Source organism: Theropithecus gelada, chromosome 12, assembly GCF_003255815.1.
Source record: "Theropithecus gelada isolate Dixy chromosome 12, Tgel_1.0, whole genome shotgun sequence".
Lineage (NCBI taxonomy): Eukaryota > Metazoa > Chordata > Mammalia > Primates > Cercopithecidae > Theropithecus > Theropithecus gelada.
The window spans coordinates 106834177-106849362 of NC_037680.1; the positions used below are offsets into that span (position 1 = coordinate 106834177).

At 46.6% G+C, this 15186-nt stretch overlaps 1 protein-coding gene across 1 annotated transcript in view; it reads right to left on the reverse strand.

The window, feature by feature from the left end:
• Positions 1-1555: 1555 nt before the first annotated feature.
• Positions 1556-15186, reverse strand: part of SP110 (SP110 nuclear body protein) — a 49259-nt gene continuing 35628 nt past the window's right edge. The window contains 7 exon segments of the mRNA XM_025404055.1: positions 1556-2237; positions 3764-3904; positions 4836-4907; positions 5206-5314; positions 5981-6096; positions 10683-10825; positions 11304-11402. Of these exon segments, the coding sequence (XP_025259840.1) occupies positions 2043-2237; positions 3764-3904; positions 4836-4907; positions 5206-5314; positions 5981-6096; positions 10683-10825; positions 11304-11402 (875 nt within the window). The 3' untranslated portion in view covers positions 1556-2042.

Below are 15186 nucleotides of genomic sequence, written 5' to 3' on the forward strand. Positions count from 1 at the left end.
TCAGGGGTCCTCACTGGCTCAGGTTGCCAGACCCCACCAGGCGCTCTCGGGCATCCTCCCTGCTGGCTGCCGCCGCCTCCCCTCCCCTCCCCTCCACTCTGCTTCCTTTTTACTTCTCCTCTCCCCTCCTCTTTTTCTTTTCTTTTCTTTTTTTTGGCAGGGTCTCTGTTGCCCAGGCTAGAGTGCAGTGGTGCATTCTTGGCTTACTGCGACCTCTGCCTACCAGGCTCATCCTTCCACCTCAGCCTCATGAGTAGCTGGGACTAGAGGTGTGTGCCACCATGCCCAGCTAATTAAAAAAATTTTTTTTTTTGTAGAGATGAGGTTTTGCCATGTTGCCCAGGCTGGTCTTGAACTCTTGGACTCAAGCGATCCACCTGCCTCGGCCTCCTAAAGTGCTGGGATTTCAGGTGTGAGCCACTGTGCCCAGTCCCAAGAAGGCTTATCTGATCTGAACCTGATTTAGATAAGGAGGTCCTGGACTTTGTTCCAGTGCTGCAGAGAGTGAGACTTCTGAGGGGAGAGGAGTGTCCTTTGCATATAGGAAAGATGGGAACTACTTGGCTAGAGGGTGAACTACAGTAGATTGCTTCTAAAGATGGGAGCAGCAATGTTTCTTCCCAAGCAACATTCTCCTTTGAAATGTGCCTTTGTCACTCACTGCATCAAGAGGTAGGGTCTATTCTCCCTCCTTCTGAATCTGGCCCTGTGACTTGCTTTCACCAATAGATTGTGGCAGAAGTGACAGTGTGCAAGTATGAATGGGGTCTGCCAGGCCATGTGGAGCAATGGTAAGCATCCTCATGGATGATGCCTGAATTCCTGACCCACAGAATAGTGAGCAATAAAATGTTTTTTTTTTTTCTTTTCAAGCAGCTAAGCTTTGAGGTCATTTGTTACACAGCAATGATAGCTAATACACCATCGAAGAGTGCTGGGGTCATTTCAAAACAACTCAGGAGGCAAACTGAGGATATTCTCACTAAAAGTGGGGAACTTGCACAGGCCTGTAATCCCAGCTACTCGGAGGCTGAGGCAGGAGAATCACTTGCACCCAGGAAGAGGAGGTTGCAGTGAGCCAAGATGGCGCCACTGCATTCCAGCCTAGGTGACAGAGTGAGACCTTGTCTCCAAAAACACACAAAAAAAGTGGGCGACTGCAAAGGTTTGTAGCATACTACATTTATTTAAATATGTGGGTTCAAGATAATTCAATAAAAAAATCCCTGGTTACCTTTAGAGGATATTAGGAAATCAATTCGTTATTTTGAACATTGCTAAATAAAAAGCAAGTATTTATCCTATTTTTTGTACAACCTGTATATCAAGGTAACTGAATATTGTTAAAGAGAAGCTATTTGCAGAAGAAATCTGACCAATAATGATGTAAAAAAATAAAATCTGAATCTCATCATTTTGCAACCCCTGATGATATCACGGATTTAGGTATTGCTAAAACCGTCAGGTGACAGATGATCAGGCTGACAACACCTGCACCTGCTGCCAAGCTTAACATAAAAAATAATACTAAATTCCCCCTGCGAAGCCTGCGTGTGCCCAAAAAACCCCAAATCAAAACAAACCCCTCAAAACTTGAGTTAAAGCAAGCTTCTAGATCTAACTTCTAGCTTACAAAAAATGAGAGGAAGAGAGGACTATACCACTAAGAAAATGCAACCAGAAAATTCCAGATTGCAAAAAATGTAATAGGACCAAAACCCTGAGTTCTTCAATAAATACATGACAATTTATAGCTTAAAAGAGACATAGGGACAGGTGAGCCAAATGCAATGTGTGCAACTTGTTTAGATCCTGATTTGAACAAATCAACTCTAAAAAGACTTCTGAGACAGTGGAGAGAATGTGAACTATGAGAACTATGATGGGGTATCTGATGGTATGAAGGAAGTACTAATTTTGTTTTTTTTAGTGTGAATATAGCCTTTTAAAGGTAAAATGAAAGAATAAAGGTGGTGGAAGGTGTGATAATCCTATGAAGGGTCTGGGTTTGGGTCCTGAGGGCAGCCAATTACATCCCAGACTCACGGGCAATTAACAGTCCAAGCCAGGGTCCCATCAGCTGAATCCTGAGGTTGCGATGCTTCAGTCTTTTCAGAGCAGGGTAAAGGAAGAGTCCAGAAACCACCTTCACTGGCTTCGTGAAAACCAAGCACGTCTTTGAGATCTTTTTCAAATTCTGCCTCTAAGTCAAGTCCTGCCTTGCCAAAGTCAGAAGCCTGAAAGAGAAAAAAGCAAACAAACATGTTGAAGGACGAAAGATTACAGCCATCAGATCACTCATACATTTTTTTGTTTTTTGTTTTTGAGTCAGGGTCTTTCCCTGTCACCCAGGCTGTGGTGCGGTGGCACCATCATAGCTCACTGCAGCCTTCAATTCCTGGGCGCAAGCGATCCTCCCACCTCAGCCTCCTGAGTAGCTGAAACTACAGGCACATGCCACTATGCCCAGATTTTAATTTTTTTTTTTGAGACGGAGTCTCGCTCTGTCGCCCAGGCTGGAGTGCAGTGGCCGGATCTCAGCTCGCTGCAAGCTCCGCCTTCCGGGTTTACGCCATTCTCCTGCCTCAGCCTCCCGAGTAGCTGTATGCCCAGATTTTTAAAACTTTTTTTTTTTCTCAGAGATCGGGGTGAGGAGGTCTTGCTGTGTTGCTCAGGCTGGTCTCAAACTCCTGGCTTCAGGTGATTCCCTCACCTCGGACTCCCCAAAAGCTGGGATTGCAGATGTGAGTCACTGCTCCCAGTCTCACTCATATTTTTTTAGGAGGCCCAGCAGTGAGGCAGAATGGGTGGGGAGATGCTGCTACTAAAATGTTGAAAAGCATGAGACTCCACCTGGTTGTTAACTTCCACCTGACAGGTGATTTGCACTGAAGGTTTAGTTTTGATCATGGCAAATCTGAGCATGGTGCAAAATAGCTTAAAAAATGTTTTTAAATGCATTTCTTGAAAGCCCACTCACTGATGAAGGATGACCCTCTGTTCTCCAGGGCTAAGGATACGCCAGACACTGAGTGGCTCTCTGGTCAACGCTTTCTCCCTGCAGCTCCATGAGTGGGTGCCCGTTTACAGTTTGTGGTTTGTGAACATGCCAACTCCTGGCATGGAAGAAGCGAAGGAAGCTGGGTGGAGATGAAAATCTTCCTTAGGTACCTCCCAAGAAATATCTGCACAAGTGAGGATAAAAATCAGGACAAACCAAAGTTACAAATGTTGGGATTGCAGGATAGCTCAACTAGCTGGTCCCTCCCTAGTAAAGGAGGATGAAACCAACACTGTATCTGAAGGCAATTCCAGATGTTTGAGTCCAGTGAGAAAAGCATGCGTAAAAAAATGCAAGCATGAGTATCCAGGAAGTTTAACTGATTTTATTTTGTTTACTTATTTGTTTTCATATTTCTGAGGCAGGAAGAACAATGTAGGCATAAACTGCCCTTCCTTCCAGTTTGAACAAAGAAGCTGGATGCCATTTACTGCTCGCGTCGGGAGCGAGCTGCCGATCTGGGAACAGAGCCTTTGTTTTTTCAGCTCCTGTTCCGGAGATCCCTCCCCTGTCCTGCTTGCTGTTCTTTTTGCCACTCACTCCTTGCCTCCAGGAATGCTGAGGTGGTTTTTTTCTGTAATCCTTGTTTCGTTTGAGCTCTCCCCAGGATGAAACTGAGGGTAATCCTTGCAAAATTCTGCTGTCCCAGAAATTAGGGGAAAGTAGAAAAGATGCAAAAAGGAAGCAGGAAATGCCCTTTACCTTGTGAAATGTTTTATGGTTGCGGAAGATCAGGCGCATGTCCCGCACAAACTATGCCACCGTGTACACTTCCGTATTCAGCCTCTCCTTAACCAGGTCCAACCGCATTGCTTCCTGAAAGGGCTCACCGTAATCGCGAATCAGGACAAAGCCACCAGAGAGGAGACGTCAGCACAGCTGTCATCACTGGAAAGGATCCAGTTTAAATACAATCCAAGTCTTCATTTCCAGGGTCATAATGATAACACCATCTGACTTCTTTAGGCCAGCTATTGTTCTAGGCACTAGATAAACTAAATTGAAGGCCAAGCATATGAATATGTAATCTCCACATTTATGGGTACCATAAATAATGATGCCCATTTCACAGATGAGGAAACCGAGGGATGGAGAGGTCAAGGAGCCTACCCAAGATGTCTCTGCTAGAAAGTGGTAGAGCTGGGATGGGAACCCACACAGTTTGGCATCTGTGACTCTTCTTTTTTTTTGAGATGGAGTCTTGCTTTGTCACCCAGGCTGGAGTGCAGTGGTGCCATCTTGGCTCACTGCAACATCTGCCTCCCGGGTTCAAGTGATTCTCCTTCCTCAGCCTCCCGAGTAGCTGGGATTACAGGTGCCCGCCACCACGCCTGGCTAATTTTTGTATTTTTAGTAGAGATGGGGTTTTGCCACGTTGGCCAGGCTGGTCTTGAACTCCTGACCTCAAGTGATCTGCTGGCCTCAGCCTCCCAAAGTGCTGGGATTACAGGCATGAGCGGTTGCCCTCAGCTCTGTGACTCTTAATCTCTAGTAGGAAAGACATTCCTCCTAAAGAGAAGATGAAACTGAGATACACAGGAGGGGCAGCAACTTGCCCGGTATCCCATAGCCCGTGAGTGCTAGGGTGGAGTTTGAGCCAGGTAGTCCCTCTCCAGAGTGTGCAGCGAAATCCCCGCTACCCTGCTCCACTGCTGCCGTGCTGTCCTTCTCTCCCGTTCTCCAGCTTCCTGAGCAAACTGCAGCACCTGCCGGACTCAGCCCCCACATTTCTCAAAGTGCATTTTATGCAAGAGAACTGTAAAATGTGACTTACATTAAATGGAATGCCCGTAAAAAAGGAGCTTTGTGGATGACAGTAGACCTTCAAGAGGAGGAACTCACATTCCTGTAAAATGTGAAGAGGGCTTGAAAGTGAAATGCAGCTTGGAAACAGTGAAGCCAGGTGAATGTCTAGACATGCACACGGACGGGGCAGCCAAGCCCAGTCAGCATTACAACCGTGCTTACCAAGGCTCACGGGGTGTGTGGGATTTTGTTCAGACTCTGTGTTTGGGCATTAAATCGTCATCTTCTAACGGGAGGCATTGAAGCCTCCCTTTGGTGCATTGCCCTGACCCTGTGCCTGTTTGTGCTTCTCATGTGAGAAGGGAAAAGCGTAGGCTTGGGGTTGGCATCTAACTTACCAGCTGGTCCTGAGGCTGCATCTGCCTCTCCAGGATCTTAGATACATGATGACACTGTTGGCTTCCTGAAGACCTGTTCATCCTGCAGAAGGTGCAACTCCACAGTGTCCTGAGAGGTTGGACATAAGGTGAACAGAGGGCAAGGCCCCTGGAAATGGCCACCGTTCCTGTGGCTGCCACTGTCTTCCCTCAGGAAGGATGGGCTCAGCCATGAGGGTGGGATACCTCCCAGAGTGTCCAAGATCCCCACGTGGGGTCTCCAGCATTGACCCTTCCCTTGCATCAGTGGTGGCGGCAGGTGGGCAGCCTGAGGAAGGTGGTGTCACTGTCAGCGTGGGCTCTTTTCCCTGTCTGAGCTGCTGGGAGCACAAAGGAACCCAGGCTGCCAGGCTTGAGTGTCAGAATCTGGGCTTTCACCTGCAGGGACCTCAGGCCTCCATCAGCCTGATGAGACCATGGGGAAATGTGTGACAAGCCGTGCTTCCTGTCTTTTCTGAGCAGGCACAGAACATAATCTGGCTTTTCCCGTCCCCAGCTCCCCTTGGACAGGAGTCCCTGCTGTCCAAGGAATAACATCCTAGGAAAGGGCACCTCCAGGGGCAGAAGCAGTGTGGGGCCAAGAGGCTCGCTGGCAGCCTCAGAGACCCAGAAAGGCCTAGAGTCTCTGGCACCAGACTGCTCTGCATCATACCCTTGTCCGCAATGCTCACAGGTGCTGCCCTTTCCATCCAGAGGTGAGTGCTGTGTGCCCGAGGCGGGGCTGCATCCCACTCACCTCTTGGCTTCCACAGGGGGGATGTGAGTGTCTTCATGGAAGACTCGTGGACAAGTACCGCAGCAGAGAAGTTATGCCCCTTTACGGCACACCTCGCATTCATCCAAGTTTTTCCACTGCAAGGGTAGATCATGTGGGCACTGCTAGGACCACGGCACCGCTAGGACCAGCTGCCACTACCACTGATGACCCAGGAATGCTGACCCTGTGGGGTTCTAGAACACATCATTTTGTGTGTGCCACAGTGGATATCCAAACCCAATTTCTGGTGGGGGGAGCTGATGCCACCTCCCTGGGGGAAACTGCAAGACAAATGGCACAACAAGCAGGGAGTCTGGGTGGTGACCACCACCACTAGGGCTTTTCTTCTCTGGCTGTGGCTTGCTAACGGGTTCTGCCATGTTTTGAGCTGTGCTGCCGCCTGCTGGCAAGCGTGTGCTTTGAGCTGGGCCACTCTGGGCTGCATTTGCTGAGCCCCACCAAGCCTCTGTTAATAGATCTAACTGACCAAAGTAAGAAATGATGATAACTGGCATTTAGGTGCAGGAGTATGGGAACTGTTTTTCCTGGTGCCTTGCCTAACTGCCTAGGGTTGTAACATAACATGGCCCTAAAATGTTCCATAGTGGGCATGGATGCTGTGACCCAGTAAATAACAAATTAAAATAATCAAAATTAAGTTATCTTTGGCACTTACAATGGGCTTTACAACATGGAACTCCATGGACCTTCTCTGTTAAAATATTTAATACTGATCAATATGAATTAAAACACGGCTTTCAAGGACGAAAACTCATTATGGAAGATCTATTTAGAGAAGGGATGATTATCCCCACAGTTTCTCCATTTCACAGCCCAATTTGGTCTGTTCTTAAGCTTGGAAAGAATGAATGATGCCTCACGGTGAATTACTACAACCTGAATGCTGTGACCCCATCTGTGAAGGCCCAATGTTATTGAAATTACTGACTCCATCCACTTAGCAAGTGGTAAATACTCTGCAGGCATAGATTTGACTAATGTGTTCTGTTCAGTGCGTATTTCAACAGCATCTCAGCTGCAGGTTGCTTTCAGCCCCGAAGGGACACAACAGACCATTATCTGGCTACCATGGAGTACCTCGGCAGTTCTGCCACCGTACACAATCTGCAAGCAGGATTTGAACTGCATCTGACCTTCTCTAGGAGCACAGGTGTAACATCACCCTGAAGACACCCTTCTCTCAGCACATTCACGTGACACACTCAGGACATTACTCACAAGGAGCTCACAGAAAAGGATGGGGTTTGTGTTTCCGCATGGATGTGGGATTCAACTAAAACAAGAAAGTATGGGCCACTGCCCCAGGCATAGTACAGGGATCCACCACCAATTTCTAGCCATTATCTGGTCAGTCGAGGGATGCTCCATCCCTGACACTGTCAAAAAATAATTATTGACCCTCTAAGTACCCACAGTGTTCTAATAAGCCTCCCAGCATCCTTTAGTCCTCTCGAGTTCCGTGGGAAACACATCCCTCATTTATAGATTTTAGGTTAAGCCCATTTATGCTGTTACTTGCAAACAGACCCACTTTCAATGGGGTTCCTTCTAACAAAAGATTCTAGAATCTGACTGCAATACAGCAGGCATTAGTGCCCTCCTGAGTCTCATTCACTGTGGAGGCTTTGGCAACCTCCTCTCACGCCTCCTGGCATCTCTGGACCACCCACGATGGCCATGGACTTTTGGTACAAAAAATCATAAAACCCCAAAAGCTGTTTTCCTCAGCCCCACGCTATATGCTGATAGAGTGGCAACTGCTGGCTGCATCCAGGCCCTTCTGGAGATGGAGGCTGTCACACGCCAAGCCTGTGGCTCTTTACGCCAGCTGCCCATCATGTGTGGGTCATGGAGGCAGCACCCTGCAGGGCAACCACAAAACACATTTTGGGAGTACCAGCATCGGTCTCTTTGTTGTACACATACATAAGTGAGACTGCAGTGGAGACGGATGGACGTGCAGCAGTGACACTGGATGATGGGGCTGTGGGCAAGGCCCTCACTGGCCCATTCTCAGTCAGATAAACGTTCATCTTATTCTCCCGACCTGGCCCTGGAAGGTGGGACTGAGAGGCTGGGTCAAACATGCCCCTGGCTATTATGTGCTGACATGTGGCATTAGGAGAGTTAGAGGGTATCATGTTGGGATATTAATTAATGGTCTGGATTTCAAAGATCCTTTTTTTTTCTGGTTGCAAAAGTAACAAATGGTCATTATAGTAATTCCAACTGTACGTAAATGTATAATACAGAAAGCAAATGCCCCTGTGATCTCATCTCAAAATAAGTGCAGTTGAGTCTTTCGGCTATTTTTTCACTCGTAGACCTACCTACACAGTCACATAAGCAACAGATGGGCTCCTTCCCCACACGTCACAACTAGCATTAAGTGTCCTGAAGCTCTCCTGACTGCAGAACCCTCTGGTGGCTTTCCATTGATTGAATGATAACTCCATACTTATGAATCCATGTATTTAAACAAATAGCTATATCAAAGGTCTAATATTCTATAAGAAGAGTTTTTAAAAAACCATTCTGTAACTGTATCACTTTATTCTGCAATACTGATAGAACTTGTGTTTGGCCCTAATTTTTTGCTACTATGATGTTACACTGAGCACCCCTGATTCTCAGGGTATTTAAGATCAGCATGGGAAAGATGATTTATATAATAAATGGCATTGGGAGACCAGTGCCTTAAACTTTGAATGAATCCAGCCTGGTCAGGTCAGCCTCCAGGGCAACATGGGGGAGGCACCATTGTCTCTGCTGGAAGTTCACAACTAATGGGAAGCTCGTGAGTGGAACTGATGTCTGGAGAACACGTCTAAGCAAGCAGAAGAGGTTGAGGAGGGGAGTTAGTGCAGCCAATAGATGACTGCCATTTCCAGCTATAGGGAGGCCCTGTAGAGACAAAGCTCAGTTCAAACGCATCATTCCATCCCGGTGCTACCAATAAGGAGCACGGAGCACTCAGCAATACTTGGTGTGCAATCATGGATGATCCTCTTGTCCTTTCATATACTGTTCCTGTCTATTTCAAGGCCTTTTTTTGCTTTTCATGCTGGAGCAATTTTTTTTTTTTTTTTGAGACAGTGTCTTGCTCTGTTGCCCCAGCTGGAGTGCAGTGGCATGACCTCGCCTCACTGCAACCTCTGCCTCCAGAGCTCAAGTGATCCTCCCACCTCGGCCTCCTGAGTAGCTGGGACTACAGGTGCATGCCACCATGCCTGGCTAATTTTTGTATGTTTTGTAAAGAAGGGGTTTTGCCCTGTTTCCCAGGCTGGTCTCAAACTCCTGGGCTCAAGGGATCCACCCACCTTGGTCTCCCCAAGTGCTGGGATTACATCGCTCTGTATAGCAATACAGAGTCTCACTATATCACTCAGGCTGGCCTTGAACTCCTGGGCTCAAGCAATCCTCCCACCTCAGCCTCCTGAGTAGCTGGGACTACAGGTGCACACCACCATTCCTGGCTGATTAAAAAAAAATGTGTTAGAGATGGGATCTTGCTATGTTATCTAGGCTTAGAGTATTTTATTTCTGACACCTTTGGTTTATAGCCATCCAAATATCCAGATCTTTTTTCTAAAACACATGGACATGATGAGCTTTTTCATTTAATTTTTATTTTAGAGTCATTTGCTTCCCCATCCCAAATTAACTACGAAAACTGTTTTGAAGATGCCATGCCCAAATGTGGAGGTGACTCAGAGCTGGGAAACTCAGAAGCTCTAAGGTGAGCCTCCAGACAGGGAAAGTCTGCAACATGGTGACTGAGAGGGTAGTAGAAATTCACTTGCTATTTAACTCTCTCTTGAGATTTATTCTTGGAGGACAGAGCAAAAGTCCATTCTGAAAGACAGAAGGAGTCAATGAATGAGGTTATTCTGGAGGTTTTTCTTCTGCAGATACTGGCCTTCCCACTTCCTATGAGTATCTGTACCCAGACATCACACTGGATCTCAAACCCAAGGTGTCAAAAAGAAAAATTAGCTCCCTCCCCCAGTCAGTTTTTCTTCTGGACCTCACTTAGTGATAAAATCACGTTTTCCCCTGTCACTCAAACCCATGACCCAAGTTCTTCTTTCTTACTCTTTCCCATCCATTCCTTTCTTCTTCCATTTTTCCTCTCTAGATAAAATCTTTATGATTTCATCCTAGTGATAATTTCTTGAGTGTTACTGAGAGGGGCCTTGTGTTGGGTCCTGGGATCACAGAGACTAGTTCTCAGGACAGGAATAGCCTGCTGTGGACGCGCAGCAGAGAGATGGAGCATGGACTGGGCAGTCTGGAAATGCTGCAGGGGGCCAGATGAGCTGGCCTTGAATAGGTGTCAGGTAGAGGATGCAGAGGAGCGATCGCAGGCATCTGTTCAGCTAGTTTCTTTTGAGCGTCTTACATCTCTCTTGACCTCAAAGCCCTCTGCCTGCATTTAAAGTTCCTGCACTCCTTTACTGGCATTTAAAGTTCTCCACCATCAGGAACAATCTGTGCTCCTAACTTTGTCACCCACAATTTTTTTTCTATGAACATTTAACTCCTTTTAAATCATGCTCTTGAATCCTAACGGGAGCTCTTCACATTTCTGCTGTTAAAACCCCACTTCTCCTTCAAGGATTTAAACCCGTCACCTATCTGTCGCTTGTCATTATAATACTTTCAGCAGCTCTGCTAGGGTCGTTCCTCCGCAACGTATACTCCGATTCCAGTTCTTTGTGTTTCTTCCTTTTCCTTCCATTTCAAATTCTTTTAGTGTTAACCAAGTTCCATCCTCATTCTGAATGCACTTTACTGAGGATCCTGTAAGAAAAAGAAAGCCCATTCTTGGATCTACCACCATTCTCTGTGAATTCACCCTAAACCTCTTCATCCTAATTGTGGCCTTCTACCGTTCCAGGTCAAGAGAGATTTCCTCTGTGAGGTGGAAGCAGTAGCAGGGGAGTCTGAAGGCCTCCCCTCTTGGACTGAAGCCAGCCCTAAAGCCTGACTGAGTGGTGAGGGGGTGGGACAGATTTTGCATTCATGTGGTGCCTACATGCAGCAAGGACATGGCTGTCAGTACAGCAGGGCCTATGGGTGACTTCCAGGTGGGAGTGGAGTGATCTGGTTGCCAAAAATACCATGATGTGGAAGAGTTTGGAAATTCCTTCCTAAGAAGTGTCTCTTCTTCTGCAGCCTAGGCTCCATTTCCTGATCAATTATACACCCAGGTATTTTCCTCCCTTCTAGTGAGTCCTTCATCTAGGGATTCCAAAGAGCAGAAGACCAAGGAACTCACCGTGTTTCATTTTCTTCTTATATAAAATCCCTTTCGCCTCACCACAGGTCACGGGGAGCTTAGAACAGTGAAAATCCACAGGGTCACTTTTGGGTTTTCCTAAAAGTAGAAGAGAACAGTTTCATGTTATTCAGTCTTCATTCCATCTTCCTTTTGAATTCTCCCCTCCATGAATTCCAATAATGTACAGGGTACTGGGGAACATTCTCTGGTTAGTTTGCAGGAACTCTTTTCATCTCGAGTGGCAAATAAGCTATGTGTACACAGCAGCCTGCAACAAACCACCACCACCGCCACCAACACTACAGCCAACAAAACATTTTAGTAGAACATATAGGGCTTCTTCAGTGAATGTGTCTTAATTTGCAAGTGAATTGGCTGCCACCGAATAGTCTTCTATTCTATAAGCGTCCTGCTGATCTCTCTGTGCTGATGGAAGTTGCCTACCTAAAATATTTCTTTGCATTCATGTTGCCAGAGGAAAAAAAATCTTCATCTTCATTTATAATCTTATTTCCTGATTCAAATGAAGATTTGGGTGAGTGAGGTGGCTGGCACTGAGGGGATGGTGTCAGTCTTAATTATTTGCTGTTTCTTTTCATTTTATTGCTTCCCTGCTTCTTCCTTGATGAATAAAAGAAAACCCTGGAGAGCTCTGAACTAATTTCCCAGTTTCTCACGGAGCGGTCTGGCAACTCAGAATCCCTGGGTAGAAATCTGGAGTTTAGATTCAGGAGAAGCAGTTGCAAGAGGGTTTAAAATAAATCTCAGCAATTCCTGCTGCCTTCCCCTCCAACCTCACTATGGGTGAATTTATTAAAGAAAGACAGCAGGGGCTGTTTCTCTGGGGAGAAATGAAGGGGCTGTCCATGTTTTATGTTGAGTTACAGAGGATATTATGCCTAAAATGAGCCTAGGGGAACATCTGGTCCAACTCTCTCCCTTGCCTCAAATGGTTATTGAAAGAGCTAAAGGAAAACAAATGGCAAAACAAGAGCATTGATGGAAAGAGGAAGGAACAGCATCAGTGGTGAAGAAGCCATTCATTTCTCTGGAAAGATACAAGGCAGGTAGAGTCAGACTGAGAAAGGAGGGACACTGAGAAGTGAGGATGTAATCCCCCCGACAGAACCCTACAGGATGCCTGGCCTCACAGGAGCAGAGGCTGGCAGCAAGGCTAGGCATGGGGGTGGAAGGTAGGGGGTGTGTGGGAACTTAGGGTGGGAAAAACTTTGTTTCAACAGCAGCCCTCTTGCATGGAGGGGCCAGCTCCACCATTTGTCTCTAGACTCTACTCAGCAAATATGGCACTGCAGATGAGAGCGTATCCTTGGGAGCCAGACTAGGGTGCGGGCAGGGGTGGGGGTGGGAGGGGCTTATAATCCTGGCTCTGCCACTTACTAGAAGGATTACCTAAGTGTGAATTACTGTTATCAGATTTGAGTGGGAAACTTGCTGCCGCAGGTTCCTAATGTGGGTGAAAGGCGGAGCTCCAGGTGACTCTGGACCACTGTTGCAAACCTTGAGGGAGATTAGCACAGCTATGGGGACCTTCTACAGTTCTCTGTCTCCAGAGAAATGTCTTCTCTAATTCCCTGTGGTGAATATAGCTTTAGTGAACACAAACGTCCCAAACACATTCACAAGCAGATGAGGGAGCAGGGGGTGGTTTTGGGGGCCATGGGTAGCAAGCGGATGTGCAGAGTCATGGGGACAAGCATCAGTCCCTTCCTCACCCAGTGGAGGCAAGTCATCAAGTGAAGTGGGGCTTTTAGGCCCAAGGACTTCCAAAGCCAGCTGTCCTATGCCTCAGGGCAGCTTTCTGGCCTGTTCCCAATAGTGCTGAGTTTGGCTCAGTCTCACCTACTCATCTCAGCAACCAGGCCTTGAAGGATGAAACCCTGCAGCCCCAGGAACCCTGTGGGGGATGCTTGGGGCTCTCTAACATCAGCTGGTTCCTTTGTAAAGTGAGCTGCAGCAGCGGTGGATTTAGGTCCCCATTAGGAAGCGTGAGCAAACAACGAGGAACCTGCTGTGAAAAGCAAGCAATTAGAGAAGAGAGAGCTCAGGGAAAGGAAAAGCAAGGTGGAGAAAATTAAGAAGAAAAGCTGAATCCAGACGAGGAATAGCGGCATGGCAAAAAACGAATTCATAATCCAGAAGATCAACTCCGGGAATTCCTACAGAACGTGGGGAAGAAGCACAAGGTGGAAATTATGCATGGAAAGACCACAGTCCTGGGGAATGATTTGGGAGCTCTATGATGTATACATGAGGGGTGTGGGAAGGGGATGGCGGGGGGTGGAGATGGGGTGGTAAGGAGAAAAGTGATAGTCAAGGAAATAGTAAGAGCAGCAGATGCACTGTGTCGTCTATCCTCACAACAATGTGTAAGAATGAGAAGGCAACGACTGTCCCCATTTTACAGATGAGGGACTTGGGCTCAGATGTGGAGAGAGAATTGCCAGTGGTCACCACATTACATGAGGTGGAGCTGGCACTGGAATTGAGACAGGCCAGACCCAGTATCTAGCACTCTTTCCACATCATCAGAAATGCCACGAGACTCCACATCATACAAGCGACAGCAGCACAGATACTCTGTGTTTAATGAGAAGTTACGGATAGGGCAGAAGGGAGAAGAAACTGATGCTGAGGGACAACTGTCAACGTTTGCCAGGGCTCCTGCCTCCATCAGTGTTTGAGACGAGGTGGAATCTGGGTTCATGTACATTTTTCGTGTAAAGGAAAAAAGGCTGGAAATTGGAACACACTGGTTGATTTTAGCTCATTCAAGTCTTCTACCCTTTAATTCAATCTGTAAAACGGGCTGATAACACTTACTTATTATGGGAATTAAATGGCAAAATGTGGATCAGAGTGCTTTGCCAACTGTGACGTAAGGTACACATTTATATGTTCATCAGGACCTCTGCATAAAGTTGATGGGTTGTACCCCGAGCAAGGACTCCATCCTTAAGGGGTGCTCTGATTCATATTAGAAACAGAATCAGTGTACCTGCTTAGTACAACAATCTTCCAGAAGACGGCAGAAAAGGGTTTGGTTTCAAGAATTGGCTGTGACAGATGAGGTAGTGAATTGAGGTAGGGGCACCTTTTTCTAACTCACACACATGCATCAGATGGGCCCAGATACTGGTGTTCATAACTTGATGAAGAAGTACCAGCTGTGTGAGGCATGGGGAGCTGGACATACAGCAACGGGCAAGACCCATCCGCTTACTGAACTCACGTGACTTTTGCACAGTGAACAGGCTGTGCCCAGATCATTCATCACAGTTAAGATAAGTGCCATGAAGACAAAATGCAGGTCTCCACAAGGGCATGTCAGGGAGACCCACCCCCACCTGCTGGGAGAGAGAATGCTTCCCTGTGGAAGTGACATTTAAGGTGAGGTCTGAGGGCAAAGGTCTAATATCCAGAATTTACAAGGAACTTAAACAAATTTACAAGAAAAAAAACAACACCTTTAAAAAGTGGGCAAAGGACATGAACAGACACTTCTCAAAAGAAGACATTTATGCAGCTGATAAACATATGAAAAAAAGCTCCACATCACTGAGCATTAGAGAACTGTAAATCAAAACCACAATGAGATACCATCTCATGCCAGTCAGAATGGCGATTATTAAAAAGTTAAGAAACAACAGATGCTGGCAAAGCTGTGAAGAAATAGGAACACTTTTATACTGTTGGTGATAATGTAAATTAGTTCAACCATTGTGAAAGACCTCGTAGCAATTCCTCAAAGACCTAGAACCAGAAATACCATTTGACTCAGCAAGCAATCCCATTACTGGGTATACACCCAAAGGAATATAAATCATTCTATTATAAAGATGCATGCACGTGTATGTTCACT